At 44.6% G+C, this 25,571-nt stretch overlaps 1 protein-coding gene across 2 annotated transcripts in view; it reads right to left on the bottom strand.

The window, feature by feature from the left end:
• Positions 1–578: 578 nt before the first annotated feature.
• Positions 579–25,571, bottom strand: part of LOC115155636 (receptor tyrosine-protein kinase erbB-4-like) — a 567,818-nt gene continuing 542,825 nt past the window's right edge. For both annotated transcript variants that reach the window (XM_029702449.1, XM_029702450.1), the window contains exons 22-30: positions 9,788–9,943; positions 6,344–6,419; positions 6,055–6,201; positions 5,329–5,426; positions 5,011–5,181; positions 3,724–3,940; positions 3,422–3,556; positions 2,790–2,878; positions 579–2,513 (exon numbers count right to left, since the gene is read on the bottom strand). In XM_029702449.1, the coding sequence (XP_029558309.1) occupies positions 1,860–2,513; positions 2,790–2,878; positions 3,422–3,556; positions 3,724–3,940; positions 5,011–5,181; positions 5,329–5,426; positions 6,055–6,201; positions 6,344–6,419; positions 9,788–9,943 (1,743 nt within the window). In that variant the 3' untranslated portion in view covers positions 579–1,859. The remainder of the gene's footprint in view (positions 2,514–2,789; positions 2,879–3,421; positions 3,557–3,723; positions 3,941–5,010; positions 5,182–5,328; positions 5,427–6,054; positions 6,202–6,343; positions 6,420–9,787; positions 9,944–25,571) is intronic.

The raw sequence follows: 25,571 nt of genomic DNA, 5'->3' as shown, positions 1-25,571 counted from the left end.
CGTGTTCTCCTATATGAACCTGATATACTGCACACCAACGGCTATCATGACATTACTGTATGTGTGGATGGTGGATTGCTACAATATGCATTTAACCCAGTTGGAAAAATGTGCTGCTCCAAGACTTTCAGTGTAGTGTATTGATTGTGAATCACTGTATGGTTCTTACACAAATCTTATTAATAATAAAATAATATATTAGCGATCATGAGCAAACAATATACTGTAAGTGTAAGTCCTTCAAGTTCCTTGGCCTTCATCCTGTCTGTTCACACCTACAGAGACCGATACTGTTTGTCATTACATATATTTTTCACTTAGCCTTCTGTTGTTGTTGTTGTTGTTGTAATCAACACTGAAGGGGCGGGGCTGAGGGTGAGTAATGGGTGCGGTATCGGAGGAGTTAAGAATGGGGCTGAGAGTGACCGGTGAGGCTGTCAATTATCAAACCAGTCCTGGGTTATTGGGTGGGGGGAGGCTCTCAGCAGTTTATATTAAATGCCTTGACGTGTCCAAAAAGTTGGACACATTCCGAAATGGACCTGGGCCTTCCCACCCGGACCCAATATGCATTAATATTTTTTTTCAATATAGAGACCCATTCCAAATGGACCTGAGGACAACTAGATCCGTTCCGTATAGACCTGTTCGGTTCCAGACCCGGTCTGATCCAATCCGAGTGAGGGAAGCAGCAGAAAAGTACATTTTTAAGCTACTTTATTAACCGGAGCTGATAAAGCGCGAGGGAGAGAAGGTAGAGAGAGGTGATGCTCTAGCAGGGGCTGTGCTGTGTGTGTAGGCTACTGTGAGTGTGAGCAAGTGACACAGGGAGCACGGCAGGAGAGACGAAAGATGGCAACCAACCAAGCCAACTCGCGCTATAGTAGACTAATAGCTGCCAAAGCTAGGTTATTTATCATTGAATATGATTACGTAGTACCTGCCTTGAGTGCATCCAACCAAGAGCAGCTACTTAAGCTAGCTAGCTAGCTAGGCTAATTGAGGCTGCATGCGCTTTCTCGTCCTACACAGTTACAAACAACAACGACTCCTTTTAGAATATAAAGTAGCAGCCTACCTATTGGCTCTTGGTCGTTGTAGCCTATCCTTCTCCTTGAACTTTTAATTCTGTAATTTTAATTCCATCTTCCATTGATTAGATATCTCCTAACTTTTGCCCCACACGGAGACTCTATGACTGTAGCCTACTGCCGCTTTGATGACCTATGATTGGCCAATAACAACAACAAGCTACACGCACCACTCTCGTGAAAAGCAAGAGTAGCAGCATAAATTACGCAATTTCTCTCTCTCCCTCTCTTCTGCAGCAGTCGCGTTTGGATCTTTACGGGTCCTTCCCGACAAGTTAGTTAAATTACACATACCCAAGACTCGTGACAATCATATCAGATGCGACGCAGACCCGTGACATTATTTAGAATTCTGGATCCGACCCCGCTCAGGTCCCGGATCGGGTCTCGGGAATTCTGTTACAGGTGAATCCGTGAAAACTTTCAGTGTATATTACTGTAATATTACTGTAGTACTTCTGTGTAATGTTACTGTAATCCAGTGTAGAGGACATAGACAGACAGAGAGGAAAACATCAGTCCTGGGTTCGTAGGAGGTGGGAGGCTCTCAGCACTATGTCTTATAATATAATATTACTGTAATGTTACTGTAATCCAGTGTCAGTTCAGATGTGTCAGTCCAGTGCTGGTGAAGGGAACCAAGGTTGATACATAAATATTGTGTGGCTGAGTGAGAGAGGGACTGTCCACTCCCATCCTCCCCTCCTCCTCCCCTTGTCTTCCAACGTTCCTGGCCCAGTCCCTCTTTCCTCCTCATCCTCCTCCCCGTTACACCACAGTGTTCCTCTGTCTGTAGGGTGGGGGCGGCAGCACGGTCCCAGGTTTCAGGGCGAACTCTGTCAGGTACTCCTGGTTCTCGGCCACGGCGGGCCGGATGCGTCCATTCTGCCGGTAGAAGAAGCGTGTGCTGCAGTCCTGCAAGTACTCAGGGTTGTGCAGGGTGGCCTTGGGAGGGAGGCTATGCTGCCAGTACTCTGGATTGTCAAAAGTCTTGTTCTTGTCTTGTCTATTCTTCTTGTCCAACATGATGGTGCCTGTGAGGCCGGAGTGAAGGGTATACCCGGGGTGGGCTGGGTGGGAGGGGTGGCCTGGGTGGGCGCCGGCTGTACCGAGGCCTGGAGGAACAGAGTATCCTGGTTGTGCAGAGACTCCATGGGCGTGGGCTGCCTGGACGCTGTGACCAGGGTTTCCTGCCTGGGCGGTGCCTGATTGACCAGCAGTGAGGCCAGTGGCGCCTGGTTGGCTTACCAGGGTGGCGAGGGCAGGGTTGTGTCCCCCAGTGAACCCATTCTTCTTCAGGGTGTAGTCACTGTAGTCTCCCACTCCGGGGTTGTGGAAGGTGTTGAGGTAGAGGGGCTCGTTGACGTATTCGTCCTCCACTCTGGGGCCGGAGCCTGCCTGTTGGGGGCCGCTGGGTGCCACCTGTCAAGTCAAGTCAAGTCAAAGTTTAGTTAAAGTGCTTTCAAATAGCTAGATGGTCCATGTTATTACCATCATATGACAATTCCATGTGTTTGGGTAGTAGAAATCATGAACAAATGACTTAGACTCCTAAGTATTAACACGATTAAGGTCAAAACACAGTTTACCAAAAAGAGGGAGGGGGGAAATGTCGATAACAGTAAAAAGAAAATGGTAAAAAAATTCAGGAGCGAGCAGTTCATAAGAAATAGTCCTAATACTAATTAACAAGTCCACCTGATAGGGGTTAGAGCTGTCCAGGGTTAGGGCAGCTCCATTCCTCCGACGAGTCACGAATGGGTTCTCCTCCACAGGGTTGAGATAGTCTGTTAGAGAGGGGGAGAGAGAGGGGAAAGAGAGAGAGATATATATATATAGAGAGAGAGGTTAGAGGCTTTCAAAGGATGAACAGAAGGCTTGCAGTATTATGATCTTACGGATATCTTCACTAGCATCTGACATGCCTCTATGTGTGTGTGATGGTGTGTAAGCCTTGGTCTCTACAGCTCTCTGTCTGAATCAAAGGGTGAGAAAGAGGAGGAGATGATGAAACCTGGAATCTGATATCACCAGGTACACTACAGAACAGTACACCCCTCTGGTAACAGACAAGGCTCATAGGAAAGGATCAGAACAGTTCACCTATTTGAGAATGTCTGAACTTTTGTCTTTTGTCTAACTGGATCAGTTACTGCAAAGCTTCAGAACTAAAAGCCCCAAAATGTACAAATCCAAGTAAAATCTAAGTCTTTGGCTGTGGATAAAAGCTATTTCAAGGAAAGTCATCATAAACAGTTAAGAAGTGCTTCCTGTAGTACATGGCATTACGTGAGGAAAGGAAAACAATGAATAGTGACACCATGTTGTACCTGAGGTGGCCTTCTCCCTCATGGCGGTCAGGTATCCATCCTGGTCGGTGTCTCCTCTAGCTCCTCTCTCCCCCAGCATGATGGTTGGGTCTGCACTGTAGCGCTGTCCAGTGCTGCTCTCCACTGGACCTGAGGCTAAATAATTATAATATTACCATTTATTTGTATAGGGCTTTTCATTACATAGGAATTTAAACGCTCTACGTAGGCAAATAAAACACAAACAAACAAACAAAGATAAAAAAGACTAAATATATTAAGCATCAAGGAAGCTAAAATAACAGTGCTAAAAGAGGTGTCACCTGGTGCTCCGTCTGAACCAGGAGGTCCCGCGGGCCGGGGAGTTGCCTGCTTCCTCAGTGTGCCGTTACAGCGCTGGTCCTCGAAGCATTGGTGCTCCGGGCCGCTACCGCCCTGCCCCCCTGCAGACTGGTCCCCTGGGGACAGGGACAGCACCCGTGGGATGGTCCCCAACATGTCCTCCATATCGAAGCTAGGGTCTTGGTACACAAACTGGTTCTGTAGGGAAACAAGGAGAGGTTTAATGTACTGTACACACTGAGGGGCTGTGGGTTCTACAGGGGCATAAGAGGACACAGGGGTCTAATACACACTCCTGAGTGTTGGTACTTGTGTTCAAGAGTATTGGTTCAAGGGAGAGTCAGTCTCCTTCATCTCCCTTCTCCCCATGCTCCAACACTCTCCCCCCATCCCTCCTTCACCCTCCTCCTCCATCCTCCCCTGTCCTCTCCCCTCCTGTGGGTGAGTGGTCTCTACCCGTCCAAGTCACCTCCTACCCCTCCTGATCTCTCAGTCTCAGCGGTGGTCTGCAGGTGTGTAGTCAGCACTCACTGAGGAGACTCTCTCTCACGCTGTGTACCCTCCACCTTATAGCTACACACTCAGAATCACTCCTCCTCTGTCAACTCCTCTCATCCTCCTCTCTTCCTTCTCCTAGACTCCAGAGCTCACACTGTGAACCCTGTAACTATTTCTCCTCTGTCACTCCTCTTCTGTCAACTCCTCCCATCGCCTCCTCTGTTGTTCCTCCTCTCTTCCTCCTCATCACCCATAACACTAAATACTGTGGCTCTTGGTTTTACGTAGCCCTACAGGATTCTGTCTGTGTATGTACTGTATGTGGTAATATACACTGCAGTTACATCCTGAGAAGTGGAATCCAATTTCAGTGCAACAGATGAGTCCAACCAACATGGGAAATCAACCAGTCAACACAATGTATCCGAAACAGACATCAGAAGAAAACACTTTAAGGCAGAATTTAAGGGGAGTTTATCATGAAGAGAACACAGAGAACACAGGTTGAATGATGGAGTAGCTCAGTGATGACTGTTATTAAATATCAAAGGACACTTTGTAGCCAGGCTTCTAAGTAAAGGAGTTAGGGAAGAGAAATAAAATAATTTTTATAGAATATAATAGAATGTATACTGAGAAGGGCATTCTGTACACAAGTCCTTAACCTGTTGGATGAAGAGGAGAGAAGAGAAGAGAAGAGATGAGAGGAGAGAAGAAAAGAAAAGAAAAGAGAAGAGGGGAGAAGAGGGGAGAGGAGAGTGGAGCCTTACCCTGTTGGAATCAACGTGTGTCCTGGGTGTGTACGCTAGTGGTGGGATATTAAAGGCATGAGGGACCAGGTACTCCTCAGCATCCATCAGATCCTCCAGCTCCTCCTCATCCAGCAGGCTCTGGAAGAAAGTACTGTCATTGGGGCTGGGCAGCTTCATACGGTCATCACCCTGGAGTGGGGGGAGGGGGTGGTGGGGGAGAAGGAGAGGGAGGGAGAGACATTCAAATTACTGAACAGTCATGATATCCACACATCAGAGTGTCATTCACGCTACTCCCCAGGATAAGCAGGGGTATAGGAGGGGAAGGTAAGTCACCTGGATGACCAGGTAGCGCTGGGGGTCCCGGGCCATCCTACAGAACTCTGTAGCCAGCTCCTTGAACTTGGGCCTGCTGTCTGCGTCTATCATCCAACCTGGAGGGGACAACAAATAACTTTAGAGATAGAGAACACGGACAAGGTATACTGTAGGAGGATTCCTCAATTCAAAAGAGTAAAGGAGAGAAAGAGAGAGAGACACACACACATACGCATCATGCATACTGACGCCACACACACCACTGGTGCTATAGTTTCAATTTCAATTTTATTTTATATATTTATCTTGAACTATGCATTGTGGAAATGGACACGTAAGTAAACATTTCACTGTTAGTCTACACCTGTTGTTTACAGGGTTGGCATGGGTACTACAGGGGCATTGGGCACAGGATCATGAAGGAAGGTGACAGAGGCTGTTGGTCAGTCAGAGACACCCTGGCCCCAATGTGTGAGAGGAGGGCCATAGCCAGAGGAGAGAGAGGGGCCACAGCCAGAGGAGATAGAGGAGCCACAGCCAGCACAGTACAGCCAGGAAACACAAGGATAGTGCTGGAATGGTGTCTCTGCCTGGACAGCATGGTACCATCTGTGATCCTACCCTATAGGTCTGGGGCCAAAGCAGCGGGGTTGTGTGTGTGTGTGTGTGTGTGTGTGTGTGTGTGTGTGTGTGTGTGTGTGTGTGTGTGTGAGAGAGAGAGAGAGGTTAAACAGGGTAGCTTACATTTGACCATGACCATGTATACATCTATGGTGCAGATGGGAGGTTGGGGAAGACGCTCTCCCTTCTCCAACAGGTCTGGGATGTCCCGGGTCGGGATGCCATCATAGGGCTTCCCCCCGAATGTCATCAGTTCCCAAATGGTCACCCCTGAGAAGAGGTGTAAGGTTAAATGGGTTTTTTTGCCAAATATAATAGATATATTGGAAATCTTATGATTTCACCAGGGATCTTACTTAACTGTTAAAACACATCGGTTGATTGATTGATTGATGTTAATGCCCAGCCTTACCATAGCTCCACACGTCACTTTGGTGGGTAAACTTCCTGTAGTGAATACACTCCAAGGCCATCCACTTGATTGGCATCTGGAGGTAAAGAGAAACATATATTTTATTGCACTTCTGAATGTCTGAGTAATGGCTAATTTATACCCAACGTACTGCAAGTGCGCAACGCAAGAAGGCAATTAGCTACACATAAAAGGCTTTCACTTAATAGGCATCTACAAGTAAAGAGAAGACGAGCTTATATTTTTTAGCAAATGTTGGAGAACATGAACTGAATAAAAAACAAAGGGCTGGTTTTAAGCCTAGTTCTGGAGTAAAAAGCTATTTTCCTGGAGATATTCAATTGAGCATGCTTTTAAGTCCAGGACAATCAGCCCATGATGTCTAATTCTCACCCTATATAAATACTACGTATGTATTTTTATCATGTGAGTTTTCCTGTTGTTCCTATGTCAGTGACCCAATTAGAGGAATAGTAAACTGTTATAGAGCTGTGTCCAGTCCAAGATTAGTCTGAAAAGGGAGTAAAGTTGCTATCTGTTTACTGATCCATTTGGGGTCAACTTAACCTTCACTAAAGTTGTTTGTATGCCATATAGGCCTGTGTGCTAATATGCTACAAATACTATGCCAACAAGGCAGTTATAGTGGATGTTTACTTGATAAATTAAATATGAATGAAAGCCCACTGAGCTAAAATAACTCAAACGAAAAGACAAAAATAACATTTTATTTCAGCAAAGCCACAGTATCGAGCTCCTGTTGTGCTAAAGCCTTCTAAAACCATCACAAATCTTTGTCAATATGAAAACCCTTTGCCATTTTTGCAGGGTCATTAAGCATGTTTCCATTGACCCAGGATTATTAAAAAAAAGCAATGTTGCAAATTTTGGGGGACTGATCTGTAATGGAAACAGTAGATATAGGATACATTTTCTAAAGATCCACAACATTTGTATCCGCTCGACAAGCGGATACAAATTTTCTTAATTGAGACAAATTGTAACGTGGGTCCTATAAAGGGCACCAAGGTGCAGCGTGTAGAGTGCTCATACTTTTCTTTAATGAAACACTTAACCAAAAACAACAAAACGACAGCCAACAGTTCTGTCAAGACACTTGACAAAACGGAAAACAACTACCCACACCAACACATGAAAAACAGGCTGCCTAAGTATGGCTTCCAATCAGAGACAATGATAGACAGCTGCCTCTGATTGGAAACCATACCTGGCCAAAACATAGAAAAACAAACATAGAATGCCCACCCACCTATCACACCCTGACCTAACTAAACAATTAAAACACAGATGATGATGGAAACTGTGTTTTTTGAATAAATTATGATTCCTGAATCATTTTAAAGCTACACAGGGAACGTGATGTCATCACGGAACTATAAAGCTCCACTCCACATTTCATTTTAAAGGCCTACTGCTTTCTAAATATATTCTTCAACTTTATAACAATCATGTTTGTTTGCCTGGATTGTTCTGACTTTCAAGAATGACTGAATTGCTCCACCTTGTTTTCTGGTTGGCTGGCAGGTTTCATCATCCAATTACTTCAGATCTACAGGAGTGCAACTATCACCCCTGCATGTACATAGGTGATACGCTGGCACATGATTAGAATATAGCAAATATGAGTAAATTGTTATTGCATATAAATGCACCCTAACAGGCAGCTGTCACATCTATTTTCAATGCAAACTTTCTAAATGTTGACAATTAATGGAAACATAGCTAGTGTGATGTTAGAGACCAGGGCAATGTCCCAGATGGCACCCTATTCCCTATTTAGTACACTACGTTTGACTAGAGCCCTATAAACCCTGTAGGTCCTTGTGAAAAGTAGTGCACTACAAAGTGAATTGGGTGGATTTGGGACACAGACACACCCCAGTTTAGATGTCTACCCACATTAGTATATCCTATTGATTATAGTCATATGCTCAGGTTTTTTTTTAAATACCCTTTAAAACCTCATGGATTTTACCCTGTTTTTCAATATTCAACCTGAAGCATGGATATGCATATTCTTTATACCATTTGAAAGGAAACACTTTGAAGAATGTGGAAATGTGAAATGAATGTAGGAGAATATAAAACATTAGATCTGGTAAAAGATAATTTGTTCCATCATCTTTGAAATGCAAGAGAAAGGCCATACTTTCAGATAGGAGTCTAGGTGTAATTTAGATTTTGGCCAACAGATGGCAGCAGTGTGTGTGCAACGTTTCAGACTGATCCAGTAAAGAATTATATTACTGCACAATATTTTGTATCAAAACTGCAAGGAGTTTGTCCAAATGTGCCGAATCGGTCAATTGATACATTTTCAAGTACATAACTATAGCGAACATACAAAAATGCTATGGTAATAAATCATGTAAGTTTACACACTCCCAGGAATGTCATACATGATGGATCATTAGCTTATACACTAACTTTCACACATCTAGATGGCCGGGTGGGGTGGGTGTGGAGTCAGAGACAGCAGTGGGGTCAAACTGTAGACACTAGTTCCTACATTTGAACATAAAAATGGATTTCATCAAACAAAACTATGCTACATTTTATCTCTAGGACCCTCAGGATGACAAATCAGAGCATTATTACTGAATGTAAGAACATGAATTACCTCGAGGTGAATGTATCAAACCAGTTTCTTTGATAAAAGTGTTTTGTCGTTGTGCACTCTCACTCACTGTAATAGCTACTGTTAATTGGACACTGCAGTTAGATTAACAAGAATTTAAACTTCCTGCCCGTATAAGACTTGTCTATGTCCCAGAAAGTTGGCTGTTGTATACAACATCATTCTAGTCACATTAGCACACGTTAGCAACAACCGTCCCGGTTTAGGGACACCCATCCCTTAGAGGTTAACAGTATCATAATCATACAATAGAACAAGCACCAGGGCTTTTTAAAGAGGAGGAGAGGAGAGGAGAGGAGAGGAGAGGAGAGGAGAGGAGAGGAGAGGAGAGGAATAAACCCAGGCAGGAAACAGCCCTTTCTCCCCCAGGCCTAAGAGCTGCCCCCCACAGAGAGCTCACAACACAGTGGGATGGGAATCACATCGCAGGAGGCTGGCTGCAGCTTAAACAGCTGAACTGATTCACTGGGCTATCTTGAGTGTGTCCAAAATGGCACCCTTTTCCTATAAATAGCATTACTTTTGACCAGGGTCCATAGGGGTCTGGTCAAAAGAAGTGCACTATAAAGGGTTCCATTTGAGAAGCAACCTATTGATTACTTTAAGAGGAGGTTGTGTGTGCGCTATTCACTCAGCACACTACGGTGAGGGGAATACAAGCATCTGGAAGAATAGAAGTGACAGAGAACAGACAGAGAGGAGAAAGGAGTAGTGAGAATGAAACAGAGAAAAAGCACAAGGTAATGTTTTTGGAGCATACATTCTCTTTTCCTGGCCATGCTTACCTTGCCCCCGTCAGCGTTGTACTCCTTCTCATTGATGTCCAGCAGCCGAGCCAGACCAAAGTCAGTGATCTTGATGTGGTTGGGGGACTTGACCAGCACGTTACGGGCTGCTAGGTCTCTGTGCACCAGTCTCCTCTCCTCCAGATACATCATACCCTGCAAAACACACATGCACTGTTACTGAACAGTGAAGAAACATTGGGATCATTATTATCATTATCGGCAAAATAATCATCATCATCATTATTATCACCATCATTATCAGTTACAACATCACATATCTTTTGGACACAAAACTATCACCAATATTATCAGATTTGCAAAACTTTAATTAACCATCATAATTTATTTGACTCTTCAGAAGGAGAATACATTTCATAACAGTGTATTGGCAAAGTTTCATACTTATTTATTGAACAATTAAAAAAGAATTGTCACACACAATTTAATGAATAGATAGTTTGCAGCGATAACACCCGACTGAGTCTTTTTTTTCTCTGAGAATATCTCATTCCAAAATCATGGGCATTAACATGGAGTTGGTCCTAACGTTGCTGCTATAACAGCCTCCACTCTTTTGGGAAGGATTTCCACTAATTGTTGGAACATTGCTGCTGGGACTTGCTTCCATTCAGCCACAAGAGCATTAGTGAGGTTGGGCACCGATGTTGGGTGATTAGGCCTGGCTCCAATTCATCCCAAAGGTGATCGAAGGGGTTAAGGTCAGGGCTCTGTGTAGACCAGTCACGTTCTTCCACACCAATCTCGACAAACCATTTCTGTATGGACTTCGCTTTTTGCATGGGGGCATTGTCATGCTGAAACAGGAAAGGGCCTTTTCCAAACTGTTACCACAAAGTTGGAAGCACAGAATCGTCTAGAATGTCATTGTATGATGTAGCGATAAGATTTCCCTTCACTTTAATTAAGGGGCCTAGCCCGAACCATGAAAAACAGGCCCAGACCATTATTCCTCCTCCACTATGCATTGGGGCAGGTAGCGCTCTCCTGGCATCTGCCAAACCCAAATCTTACTGCCAGATGAAGCATAATTCATCACTCCAGGGAATGCGTTTCCACTGCTCCACTCCAGCCGACGCTTGGCATTGTGCATGATGATCTTAGGCTTGTGTGCCGCTGCTCAGCCATGGAAACCCATTTCATGAAACTCCTGACGAACAGTTATTGTGCTGACGTTGCTTCCAGAGGCAGTTTGGAACTTGGTAGTGAGTGTTTCAACCGAGGACAGATGATTTTTACGCACTACGCACTTCAGCACTCGGCGGTTCCGGTCTGTGAGTTGTGTGGTCTACCACTTCGTGGCTGAACTATTGTTACTCCTAGATGTTTCCACTTCACAGCAACAGCACTTACAGTTGACCGGACCAGGGCAGAAATTAGTCGAACTGACTTGTTGGAAAGGTGGCATCCTATGACGGTGCCACGTTGGAAGTCACTGAGCTCTCCAGTAAGGTCATTCTACTGACAATGTTTGTCTATGAAGATTGACATTTTATACACCTGTCAGCAATGGGTGTGGCTGAAATAGCCAAATCCACTAATTTGAAGGGGTGTCCACATACTTTTGTATATATAGTGTATCTGCGTGATAAAAATCCAGAAATGTATTTTGAGGAGGAGAGAACAATAAGGGGTAATTGATTTAAGTGTGTATGGAGGGAGTGTGTAGCAGAGACCCTATGCATGTCAACGCTGCTATTGTTGTATAACAGGGTTTCTTCTGTTTCCCTTTGACACTTGAGGTCAGGAGTCCCTGCACCAAGAAAAACATGTAGATAAAGCTATATATCTGAGCTGCTTACCCAAAATAGTCTTGCAGACTGAAGTTCAATGTAGAGATAAAAAATATATACACATTTGTTCTTGCTCAGTCTTCATATTAATTTTATATAATTCAGCCAGCCCCGATGTTTCAGCTCCTATCACCATCCTTCTAACACAAAAACACTGTCCCCTCGAGTCCCGGGAGAAGATTTAAATGTGAGTGTGAACTGATCTGAAAACTGAGGAGCACAGTGTCTCGAAGAACTAAAGAACAACAAAGAGAAAAATCAAGAACTTCAGCAGCCCACACACACACTGAGAGGGTCCTGAGTTTGATAGCAGAGCAAAATGCACAGACTGGCCCTGCCACATAGCAATGAAAGGGTATTCAATCCCAAAGCCACAGCAGGGGCTGGACTAATATCGCCAGTGCTATAGAACTATAGTCCTCATTGTACATCGCTACAAGATTGCCCCAGCCTCTGAAGAATAAGAAAAACAAATTCACCTATTTAAGTTGGTAAGAGAAGGCACTTTGGGCGAAGTAGCAAGAGAACAGAGAACAGGCCTTATTTGAAACCATAACAAATTGGATTTAGTTGAATGGGGGGATGAGGGGGAGGAGGAGGAGGAGGAGGGAGTTGGTATAAGAGGTGAGATTACAATGGTAAGGCTATAATTACTCCGGCTCATTTGGGCCGTCTCGGGAAAAAGAAGAAAACAGCATGGCAGAACTGCCCGTCTCCCCCACACCCATCTCTTTTTCACTTTCTCTTTTCTCTCTTTCTCCCTCTCTATCTCTCTCTCTTTATCTCTCCCTATCTCTCTCTCTCTTCCCATCCCTCGCTCTAAGCGGGAGTAGAGGGGGGTATTGAAGAGGAGTTTGAGACAGGCCTTCCATACCAACAGGCAGTGCAGAGAAAATGGTGGGAAAGCACTGTGCAAAGAGAGAAAGAGAGAGAGAGGGAGATAGAGATAGAGGCAAAGGAAGAGCAGTGTGGAGGAAGAGCAGTGTGGAGGAAGAGCAGTGTGGAGGAAGAGCAGTGTGAAGGAAGAGCAGTGTGAAGGAAGAGCAGTGTGAAGGAAGAGCAGTGTGGAGGAAGAGCAGTGTGGAGGAAGAGCAGTGTGAAGGAAGAGCAGTGTGAAGGAAGAGAAGTGTGGAGGAAGAGCAGTGTGAAGGAAGAGCAGTGTGAAGGAAGAGAAGTGTGGAGGAAGAGCAGTGTGGAGGAAGAGCAGTGTGAAGGAAGAGCAGTGTGAAGGAAGAGCAGTGTGGAGGAAGAGCAGTGTGGAGGAAGAGCAGTGTGAAGGAAGAGCAGTGTGAAGGAAGAGCAGTGTGGAGGAAGAGCAGTGTGAAGGAAGAGCAGTGTGGAGGAAGAGCAGTGTGAAGGAAGAGCAGTGTGAAGGAAGAGCAGTGTGGAGGAAGAGCAGTGTGGAGGAAGAGCAGTGTGGAGGAAGAGCAGTGTGGAGGAAGAGCAGTGTGAAGGAAGAGCAGTGTGAAGGAAGAGCAGTGTGAAGGAAGAGCAGTGTGGAGGAAGAGCAGTGTGGAGGAAGAGCAGTGTGGAGGAAGAGCAGTGTGAAGGAAGAGCAGTGTGAAGGAAGAGAAGTGTGGAGGAAGAGCAGTGTGAAGGAAGAGCAGTGTGAAGGAAGAGAAGTGTGGAGGAAGAGCAGTGTGGAGGAAGAGCAGTGTGAAGGAAGAGCAGTGTGAAGGAAGAGCAGTGTGGAGGAAGAGCAGTGTGGAGGAAGAGCAGTGTGAAGGAAGAGCAGTGTGAAGGAAGAGCAGTGTGGAGGAAGAGCAGTGTGAAGGAAGAGCAGTGTGGAGGAAGAGCAGTGTGAAGGAAGAGCAGTGTGAAGGAAGAGCAGTGTGGAGGAAGAGCAGTGTGGAGGAAGAGCAGTGTGGAGGAAGAGCAGTGTGAAGGAAGAGCAGTGTGAAGGAAGAGCAGTGTGAAGGAAGAGCAGTGTGGAGGAAGAGCAGTGTGGAGGAAGAGAGAAAGAGAGAGTGAAAAATAAAGAAAAAGAGAGAGAGGGGGAGATAGAGGAGAAGGAAGAGCGGTGTGGAGGAAGAGAGAAAGAGAGAGTGAAAAATAAAGAAAACGAGAGAGAGAGAGGAAGATAGAGGAGAAGGAAGAGCGGTGTGGAGAAAGAGCAGCTTGGACAGAAAGAGAGTGGGTCAATAGAAGTGTTGATGTTCTCCATTACATAGGCCAAATTGAAATGAAGTGATAGCCCTCTTATAGGGGGATGTGTCTGCTATGATACAATATATCACGTTCACAGACATCCACGATAATCCCTGCCATATCCTAACGTTCTTTGAATCCTATCACCCATCCATCTGAAACGAAAGCAGGCTGTCAGAGTGGGAGTCTCTCCTCTGCTCCTCTGTGCTGTCGATCCACTACGGACCCTCTCTCTGTTGCTCTCTCTCTCGCTCTTTTTCTCTCCTTCACTCTCCATCTCTTTCTCTCTCCAGCTCTCTCTCCTTCTCTTTCCACCCTCTCTCTCCCTTTATCTCTCTCTCTTGGTGTCTCCCCCTTTAACACAGCTCAGATTCAGTGTGATGAATGGCTCAGCATTAATTGTCCATTAAAAGTCAATTACCTGTGGATATGGAAGGCTAAACACAGAGGTGGGAAAGGGAATGGATCTGTTCTGACGCAGGCAGACAACTATCAGAAATATGGACACCGCTTGGCTCTCTGTGTGTTCTTTAGAGGAGGGAAGGAGGAAAGGAGGAAGGTAGGAAGGGAGGAATAGAGAAATGGAGAAAGAGTGAAGAGGATTTGGGGTATAGGAGAGGTTGTGAGTGTGGTGTGGTGGAGGGGTAGGTGTGTGAGAGTGCTTCGTTAAGTGCATTTTTGTGTGTGTGTGACTGACTAACTGTGAGAGTGTGTGTGTGTGTGTGTGTGTGTGTGTGTGTGTGTGTGAGAGAGAGACTGTAAGAGTGTGTGTTTCACTTACTAACTGTGTGTGACTTTGTGTGTGTGTTCAGTGGCAGCCAGCCGGTGTGTGTGGTGCTGACGGGTCCTGACAGAGTCTTATTTGAACATAGGTAATTAACATACTTATTTGAACATCTCTCTCTCTCTCTGTAATCTCCTACATTTTCAAGACAATTAAGCAGTGGAAGGAAAATGGTTGGCTTGCCAATTCTTTAATGTTAATTACCTATCACAAATGAGAGTGTGTGTGTGGGGGGGGGGGGGGGCAAGGAACAGGAAAAGAAATGGGACAACAGTGTGTGTGTGATAGAGTGAGGGGAGAAAGGAGAAGGGGAAGGGAAGCAGGTTCTAATGCTTTCAGCTAAACCACAGCAGAGGATTAACACATACACTAGACAGGCAGAGGAGACAGGACACAGTGGTGGTGGGTGCATGCATGGCTCTGTGTGTATGCGTGTGTGGTGTGTGAGTACATGCATGCGTGTGTGTGTTATGCACAGGATGTGGTGGTAGTCTAGTGTCTTAGGATGCTGGTAGTATCTCCCTGGGGCCATCCGTAGAACAGAGGAGAGGAGAACAGAGGAGAGGAGAGGAGAACAGGGAAGAGGAGAGGAGACGAAAGTAAAATAGATGAGAGGAGAACAGAGGTGAGGAGAACAGGGAAGAGGAGAACAGAGGAGAGGAGAACAGAGAAGAGGAGAGGCCTGGCAGTGTGTGCTTTGAGAATCCATTCCTCAACATGCTGACACTTCCTAGAGTGATTATTTTACTAGAGCTACATACAGAGACACACACACAGGCATACACTAATGCGTGCGCACACACATACAAACAACCACACACATACACAAGACCTCACGACAAAACACTTACAGAACACTATAATCTATAACCAAGTGACTCATTCTCTCCTCTCTTTGTTGTACGAAGCTCTTCAATTCCGGTACAGTCCAATGCTAATGCCATTAACAACCCTTTCGCTCTTTCTCTCTCTCTCTCTCTCTATTCAATTCAGTAGACTTTATTGACATGGCAAGTTAAATGACTTACATTGTCAAAGTATACTGTACATGTAACAAAAAATGGTAAAATGGTAGGACCAACAGCAATAAGACATCAATACTAATAGTAGTGGAAATGGGATTACCATCAACAGCAACTACAACAACAATATTAATGAGAATAACAATACATTTAAGCAATAATAGTAGACCAGTCTCAACATGACTGTGAAGCCACATGACATGGTATGAAAGCCAAAACAAAACAAAAATTGGAAATATTATTGACATTACATTGCACTTTTTACTGGCTGTCCCTCAGGTTCTGGCAGGAGTGGACATGTTGACTTTTCACCCAATAAATATTTGATTTTTTCTTCATCTTTTATAGTTTCAATACTGAAAGATAATTTTGGGAAAGAAAGATTATCTTAGGTCTGAGTATTTGTCACAGTGTAATTGTCACGGCTGTCGTTGGTAAAGGAGGACCAAAATGCAGCTCATCTTGACGTTTAATAAATTCAAAATGAACACCAAAATAACAAAAGAACGATCGATCAACAAAACAGTCTGGCAAGGCACAAGGCTAAACACAGAACAATCTCCCACAAATGACAAACACACCCTAATATATGGGACTCTCAATCAAAGGCAAATAGACAACACCTGCCTTCAACTGAGAGTCCCAACCCCAATTAACCAAACATAGAAACAGACTCACTAGACTAAACATAGAATACATGAATATCAGACAGTGCCCAACAAACCCCTGAATACTTAAATCAAATGCCCTTCTAGACAAACACCATCCTGAACCACATAAAATAAATACCCTCTGCCACGTCCTGACCAAACTACAATAACAATTAACCCTTATACTGGCCAGGACGTGACAGTAATAGGAAATACAGCTCTCTCTCTCTCTCCTTCACTTAGACTAACACAAGTATTCTCTCTTTTTTCTCAATCTCCTTAGACTAACAGAATACTTCTCTCTCTCTCCCCTCCTTCACTTAGACTAACAAAATACTTTCTCTCACTCTCTCTCTAAATTCAATTAAATGTAAGGGCTTTATTGGCATGGGAAACATATGTTAACATTGCCAAAGCAAGTGAAGTAGATAATAAACAAAAGTTAAAGAAACAATAAAAATGAACAGTAAACATTACACTAACAAAAGTAAAAAAAATAATAAAGACATTTCAAACGCAAATAGTTAAAGTACAAAAGGGGCGATAAATAAACATAAATATGGGTTGCATTTACAATGGTGTTTGTTCTTCGAATTCTTTGTGGGTCTCTCTCTCTCTCTCTCCTTCTCTTTACAAAGGGAGAGGACAAAGGACAGAGAGCTTGGTATGGGATGCATGCAGCCAAGAGTATATTTAAAATAGATGACTTGTGGAGGCTGGGCCGGAGATCAATGATCACTGATTACAGCCGGCTTGATGATGCTCCTGCTCCACATAATATTTATCCTGTGTGTCTACTTCAAAGGGATGAGAAATCAATGCACACATTGGCCATTAATAGAATTTATTCTATGGTAATAAAACAGACATGATCGGTGGCTGCGGATGAATATGACACCCCATTCCCTACATAGTGCATTACATCAGACCATGGCTCTGGTCAGGGTCAAAACAGGACGGCATCTGTATTGTGTGAAATAGTGGCGATAAAATCAAATGCTGAAATCAAATCAAAGTTTATTGGTCGCGCACACAGTTTAGCAGAAGATGTTATAGCGGGTGCAGCAACATGTTTGTGTAACTAGCTCCTAAAAGTGCAGTAAAAATGTCAAACAAGTACATGTGTGTGTGCACAGTACAGTTCATCATGCATGTGTGTGTCTGTGTGTGTGTTTGCGTTGGTCCGTATGTGTTCAAGTCTGTGTGTGTGTGTGTGTTTGTGTAGAGGATCGAGCAAGCATGTGTGTGTGTGCTGTAAATATACCATAGTTGATGTGGTACAAACTGTAGGAAGCATTCATCAGAGAGACTACATGTATATAGGCAAGCCTCTCTCTCACAGCACTAACACGATCTGGGAACAGACAAAGTCTGCGTCCCAAATGGCACCCTATTCCTTTTACAGTGCACTGCCTTTGACCAGGGCCCTATATAGAGAATAGGGTGCCATTTGGGACGCATTGGAATTGTTGATCTGGGCTCTGCCCTCTAACTTTGTTTGGTAAATGCATTCTACTATTAAGCTGAAGCTCAAAATGAATTGAAAGTCTTCCCGTTTTATTATTATTGCATTATTGGTTCCCTTTAGTTGCTGCTTCTGCTCAATTTTACTTATTCAATTTATTGCATTCCTTTATCTTTCCAACCTTATACATTGTACAGTATAACTATATTCTTTCCAAAGAGTGTACACTCTAATAATACAGTATATATCCCAATATTGCATTTTAAGCTGAGGTAATTCCTTATGATAAAATTCTATCTCCATGTCAATGTCATTGACAATAAAATACATACAACAATTTTCTTGACTATACAGTGCATTTGGAAAGTATTCAGACCCCTTGACTTTTTCCACATTTTGTAACATTACAGACTCATTCTAAAATGGATTAAATCGTTGTTTTCCCCTCATCAATCTACACACAATACCCCATAATGAAAAAGCAAAATATTTGTTTATTTTTTATTTTTGCAACAAAAAAAGTTAAGAAAAGGACGTTTTTACATTCTTGTCGTGATGTATGTTTTGTTCCATATTTATATTTTATACTCAAAGACATTCAAAGACTTGTCCCAAAATCACTCCTGCGTTGTCTTGGCTGTGTGTTTAGGGGTGTTGTCCTGATGGAAGGTGAACCTTCACCCCAGTCTGAGGGCCTGAGAGCTCTGGAGCAGGTTTCCATCAAGGATCACTCAGTACTTTGCTCCGTTCAGCTTTCCCTCGATCCTGACTAGTCTCCCAGTCCCTGTCGCTGAAAAACATCCCCACAGCATGATGCTGCCACCACCATGCTTCACTGTAGTGATGGTGCCAGGTTTCCTCCAGATGTGACACTTGGCATTCAGGTCAAAGAGAGAGAGAATCTTGTTTTTCATGGTGTGAGAGTCCTTTAGGTGCCTTTTGGCAAACTCCAAGCGAGCTGTCATGTGCCTTTTACTGAGGAGTGGCTTTCGTCTGGCCACTCCTCTGTAAAAGGCCTGATTGGTGGAGTGCTGCAGAGATGGTTGTCATTCTGGAAGGTTCTCCCATCTCCACAGAGGAACTCTGGAGCTCTGTCAGAGTGACCGTCGTGTTTGTTGTCACCTCCGTGACCAAGGCCCTTCTCCCCCGATTGCTCAGTTTGGCCAGGCGGCCAGCTCTAGGAAGAGTCTGGGTGGTTCCAAACTTCTTCCATTTAAGAATGATGGGGGCCCGGCCTCCCGAGTGGCACAGCGGTCTTAGGCACTGCATCACAATGTTGCGGTGTCACTGCAGACTGGGGTTCGATCCATAGGGCAGCGCGCAATTGGCCCAGTGTCGTCCAGGTTAGGGGAGGGTTTGGCCGGGGGGGCTTTGCTTGGTTCATCACGCTCTAGCGACTCCTTGTGGCGGGCCGGGTGCCTGCCATGGTCGTCAGTTGAACGCTGTTTCCTCCAACACATTGGTGCAGCAGGCTTCTGGGTTAAGCGAGCGGGTATTAAGTGCGGCTTGGCGGGTCATGTTTTGGAGGATGCATGACTCGACCATCGCCTCTACCAAGCCCGTTGGGGAGTTGCAGCGATGAGACAAGATCATAAATATGATATTGGGTTGAAAAAGTGGTTACAAAATTACAAAAATATATATAAATAATTCAATAAAATAAATGATGGAGGCCACTATGTTATTAGGGAACTTCAATGTTGCATAAATGTTTTGGTTACCTTCCCCAGATATGTGCCTCAACACAATCCTGTCTCGGAGCTCAACGGACAATTCCTTCAACCTCATGGCTTGGTTTTTGCTCTGACATGCACTGTCAACTGTGGGACCTTATATAGACAGGTGTGTGCCTTTCCAAATCAATTGTGTCCAATCAATTGAATTTACCAAAGGTGGACTCCAATAAAGTTGTAGAAACATCTCAAGGATGATCAATGGAATCAGGATGCACCTGAGCTCAATTTCGTGTCTCATAGCAAAGAATCTGAATACTTTGAAGTCGTAAGTTTATAGACACCTTAGCCAAATATATTTAAACTCAGTTTTTCACAATTCCTGACATTTAATCCTAGTAAAGATTCCCTGTCTTAGGTCAGTTAGGATCACCACTTTATTTTAAGAATGTGAAATGTCAGAATAATAGTAGAGAGAATGATTTCTTTCAGCTTTTATTTCTTTCATCACATTCCCAGTGGGTAAGAAGTTGACATACACTTGATTAGTATTTGATAGCATTGCCTTTAAATTGTTTAACTTGGTTCAAACGTTTCGGGTAGCCTTCCACAAGCTTCTCACAATAAGTTGGGTGAATTTTGGCCCATTCCTCCTGACAGAGCTGGTGTAACTGAGTCAGGGTTGTAGGCCTCCTTGCTCGCACACACTTTTTCAGTTCTGCCCACAAGTTTTCTATAGGATTGAGGTCAGGGCTTTGTGATGGCCACTCCAATACCTTGACTTTGTCGTCCTTAAGCCATTTTGCCACAATTTGGAAGAATGCTTGGGGTCATTGTCCATTTGAAAGACCCATTTGCGACCAAACTTTAACTTCTTCACTGATGTCTTGAGATGTTGCTTCAATATATCCACATAATTGTCCTTCCTCATGATGCCATCTATTTTGTGAAGTGCACCAGACCCTCCTGCAGCAAAGCACCCCACAACATGATGCTGCCACCCCGTGCTTCACAGTTGGGATAGTGTTCTTCAGCTTGCAAGCCTCCCCCTTTTTCCTCCAAACATAACAATGGGCATTATGGCCAAACAGTTCTATTTTTGTCTCATCAGACCAGAGAACATTTCTCCAAAATGTATGATCTTTGTCCCCATGTGCAGTTGCAAACCGTAGTCTGGCTTTTTTATGGCAGTTTTGGAGCAGTGGCTTCTTCCTTGCTGAGCGGTCTTTCAGGTTATGTTGATATAGGACTCGTTTTACTGTGGATATAGATACTTTTGTACCTGTTTCCTCCAGCATCTTCACAAGGTCCTTTGCTGTTGTTCTGGGATTGATTTGCACTTTTCACACCAAAGTACGTTCATCTCTAGGAGACAGAACGTTTCTCCTTCCTGAGCGGTATGACAGCTAAGTGGTCCCATGGTGTTTATAATTGTGTACTATTGTCTATTGTTTGTATAGATGAGCGTGGTACCTTCAGACGTTTGGAAATTGCTCCCAAGGATGAACCAGACTTGTGGAGGTCTACAATTTTTTTTCTGAACTCTTGGCTGATTTCTTTTGATTTTCCCATGATGTCAAGCAAAGAGGCACAGAGTTTGAAGGTAGGCCTTGAAATACGTCCACAGGTGCACCTCCAATTGACTCAAATGATGTCAATTAGCCTTTCAGACGCTTCTAAAGTCATTACATAATGTTCTGGAATTTTGCAAGTTGTTTAAAGGCACAGTCAACTCAGCGTATGTAAACTTCTGACCAACTGGAATTGTGATACAGTGAATTATAAGTGAAATAATCTGTCTGTTAACAATTGTTGGAAAAATGACTTGTGTCATGAACACAGTAGATGTCCTAACCGAATTGCCAAAACTATAGTTTGTTAACAAGAAATTTGTGGAGTGGTTGAAAAACTAGTTTTAATGACTCCAACCTAAGCGTATGTAAACTTCCTACGTCAAGCTATTTCTGTTTTCACTTTGTCATTATGGGATATTTTGTGTAGATTTATTTTTATTTAATCAAATTTAAAATAAGGCTGTAACGTATCAAAATGTGGAAAAAGGGAAGGGAAGGAATACTTTCCAAATGCACTGTAGCTTCATACTGCAAATCCACCCTTCTCTATCTACACAAGAAGAGAACCATCAGTCTCTCCCTTCTCACCTGAAACACCTAAGCGGCATCCCAAATGCACATGTTATGGCTATTGTCAAAAGTAGTGCACTAAATAGGGAATAGGGTGCCATTTTGGACTTATCCCTAGTGACTGGGATGAGTCTGCACTCCTTCCATTTAGCTGGAAAAATCAATAGCTGCAATTGTAGTAATGCAGAACGTCTGGCAGTGTGATGGAATAATCCAGCATGGGATTGGATGGTTCTCTAACTAGCTAAATCACCATCCCCACCATCAGTATTCACTCCAGTCAATCCCACTCTCATTTCACACTCAGTGGTTATGGTTATCCTGAGGTAAGGCACACACAGACTAATGGTTATCCTGAGGTAAGGCACACACAGACTAATGGTTATCCTGAGGTAAGGCACACACAGACTAATGGTTATCCTGAGGTAAGGCACACACAGACTAATGGTTATCCTGAGGTAAGGCACACACAGACTAATGGTTATCCTGAGGTAAGGCACACGCAGACTAATGGTTATCCTGAGGTAAGGCACACACAGACTAATGGTTATCCTGAGGTAAGGCACACACAGACTAATGGTTATCCTGAGGTAAGGCACACACAGACTAAAGAGTATTTTACACACACTTAATTTTGCTGCTCCTGACAAATAGTTTCTATCCTTCTTAAATGGACAATAAGGTGAGGACAGATGATATATGAGATACCAAACCCCCGGTAATATCTATAATAATTGATTTAATTTTGAGGCAAAGATAAAACAGTGGATAGCAAGTTGCCTAGTAGGTGTTCTTATTCCTTTTTTACACCACTAAGAAGATAAATGCATTGTGCAGAAAATTGCCACATTGCATTGGTTCACTTGTACATTTAATGATTAACTTTTGCTCCCTGCTTTGCTCATAACAAATGTTCCAATGCATTTACATGATTTGTTACATGTTAGTAATTTAGCAGATGCTCTTATCCAGAGTGACTTACAGTCAGTCAATTGATCTTGAGCTTGATGGGACAACCACATATCTCAGTCAGAGTAAGTACATCCATCTTCAGATAGCTAGGTGGGACAACCACATATCTCAGTCAGAGTTAGTACATCCATCTTCAGATAGCTAGGTGGGACAACCACATATCTCAGTCAGAGTAAGTACATCCATCTTCAGATAGCTAGATGGGACAACCAAATATCATACGTCAGAGTAAGTACATTTTTCATCAATAAAGTAGCTATCAGTTAAGTCAGTGCTAGTAGGAGGAATAAGTGCAAGTAGGGAGATGCAATTCATGGTTGTGTAGTGGATGCGAGCTTCGACTGGAAGCCAGTGGAGTGTGGAGGAGCCGGCCAACAACGTGTTGCAGTAGCCCAGATCAGCGATGACAAGTGCCTGGATTAGGACATGCACTGCTTCCTGTGTGAGGTAGGGTCGTACTCTACGGATGTTGTAGAGCATGAACCTGCAGGAGCAATCACTGCTTTGAGGTTTGCAAAGAATGACAGGGTATTGTCCAGGGTCACGCCAAGGTTCTTGGCACTCTGGGAGGGGGACCGTGGAGTTGACAACCGTGAAGGAGAGGTCTTGGAGCAGGTAAGGATGAAGAGTAGCTCCGTCTTCTCGAGGCTGAATTTGAGGTGATGGGCCACATCCAAGCTGGGAGATATCTGCCAGGCATGCAGAAATGGTGTCGCCACCTGGGTGTCAGATGGGGGGAAGGAGAAAACTGATCCCTGGGGGTCCGCAGTAGTGATAGCACATGATACAGACACAGATCCTCTCCACATCACCTGGTAGGAGCGGCCTGCCAGGTAGGATGCAATTTAAGAGTGTGCAGTTTCTAAGATGCCCAGCCCTGAAAGGGTGGAGAGGAGGATCTGATTGTTAATGGTGTCGAAAGCAGCGGCTAGATCAAGGACAGGGCTCTCCAACCATGTTCCTGGAGTGCTACCCTCCTGTAGGTTTTAACTCCAACCATGTTCCTGGAGAGCTACCCTCCTGTAGGTTTTCTCAGCCATTGGTCAGGGATGAGTTGATGAGGGAAGTGAGGAATGGGAGGCCTCCAGAGATGGTCTGGAGAAGGGAGAAGAGAATGGGGTCGAGCGTGCAGGTTGTCGGTTGGCAGGACATCACTAGTCACAGAATTTCATCTGGAGAAAGAGGTCAAGGCGTCGGGATGTACTGTGAGAGTGGGATCAGTGGACTCAATTGGCTGAGTGAATGAGGAGCAGATGTCATCAACCATTTTTTCAAATTGGTTACCAAAGTTGTCCGCAGAGAGGGAGGAGGGAGGAGGTGGATGATTAAGGACGGATAAGTGTGTGTGAGTGTGTGTGTGTGTGTCATGGTACAAATCGAATCCACAGCCAATTGTGTGTAACCTTTATTTAACTAGGAAAGTCGGTTAAGAACAAATTCTTATTTACAATGACGGCCCACCCCGGCCAAAACTGGACAACGCTGGGCGAATTGTGCGCCGCCCTATGGGACTCCCAATCATGGCCGGATGTGATACAGCCTGGATTTGAACCCTATTGCATTTAGATGCAGTGCCTTAGACCGCTGCGCCACTCGGAGCCCTAATCACTCAGGAGCCCTAATCACCCGGGAGCCCTAATCACCCGGGAGCCCTAATCACCCGGGAGCCCTAATCACCCGGGAGCCCTAATCACCCGGGAGCCCTAATCACTCGGGAGCCCTAATCACCCGGGAGTCCTAATCACTCGGGAACCCTAATCTCCCGGGAGCTCTAATCACTCGGGAACCCTAATCACCCGGGAGCCCTAATCACTCGGGAGCCCTAATCACACGGGAGCCCTAATCACTCGGGAGCCCTAATCACCCGGGAGCCCTAATCACTCGGGAGCCCAAATCACTCGGGAGTCCTAATCACTCGGGAGCCCAAATCACCCGGGAACCCTAATCACCCGGGAGCTCTAATCACTCGGGAACCCTAATCACCCGGGAGCCCTAATCACTCGGGAGCCCTAATCACTCGGGAGCCCTAATCACCCGGGAGCCCTAATCACTCGGGAGCCCTAATCACTCGGGAGCCCTAATCACCCAGGAGCCCTAATCACTCGGGAGCCCAAATCACTCAGGAGTCCTAATCACTCGGGAGCCCAAATCACCCGGGAGTCCTAATCACCCGGGAGCCCAAATCACTCGGGAGTCCTAATCACTAGGGAGCCCTAATCACTCGGGAGCCCTAATCACTCGGGAGTCCTAATCACTCGGGAGCCCAAATCACTCGGGAGCCCTAATCACTCGGGAGTCCTAATCACTCGGGAGCCCTAATCACTCGGGAGCCCTAATCACTCGGGAGTCCTAATCACTCGGGAGTCCTAATCACTCGGGAGCCCTAATCACCCGGGAGCCCTAATCACCCGGGAGCACAAATCACTCGGGAGCCACAATTCCACATAGATGTTGAGTGGACACACAAACACACGCACGCAGACTTTTAGTTTTGATATTTAGCAGGAGTGGTAAGGAGTAGCTCATCCAAGGGCAATGAGCCCAATTTGTCCTGATGGTGGCGCTGTGGTGCATCATTCCCTCCAGCGTGTCCTATTGGTCTGTGCATTGGTCTACCACGTCTGTGCATTAAGGGGGTTAAAGCATCAACTCCCCCATAAAGAGGGAGAGAGAAGGAGAGAAAGACCGAGAGAGAGACAGAGAGAGAGAGAGCCATTACAGCATTACATCAACTAATCAGTACTGGTACTAAAGTATTATTTATCTGATTAGCTTCCCCTTCTTATTCAATGCCAAGCCAATCTGTATCTATTGACTTGGCATCTATCTAATCTTACCTATTGTTCACCTAATGCCTTTTTTGCACTATTGGAAAGAGTCTGTAAGTAAGCATTTCACTGTAATGTCTACACCTGTTGTATTCAGAGCACGTGACAAATAAACTCTGATTTGATTTGATCTGTTGGCCTGACCATAAAGACAAAGGGAGTTTCTCCATATGGAGTGCTGTGCATCTTCCCAAAGAAAGACTATTGATTCAGGAACAGCACATTAAAAAGAAAAGGGCAACAGCAGAACAAACACACCATAGTATATCTTGTTCTGTAACCAG

Source organism: Salmo trutta, chromosome 20 (genome assembly GCF_901001165.1).
Source record: "Salmo trutta chromosome 20, fSalTru1.1, whole genome shotgun sequence".
Lineage (NCBI taxonomy): Eukaryota > Metazoa > Chordata > Actinopteri > Salmoniformes > Salmonidae > Salmo > Salmo trutta.
This window is presented reverse-complemented; position numbering and strand designations above follow the sequence as displayed.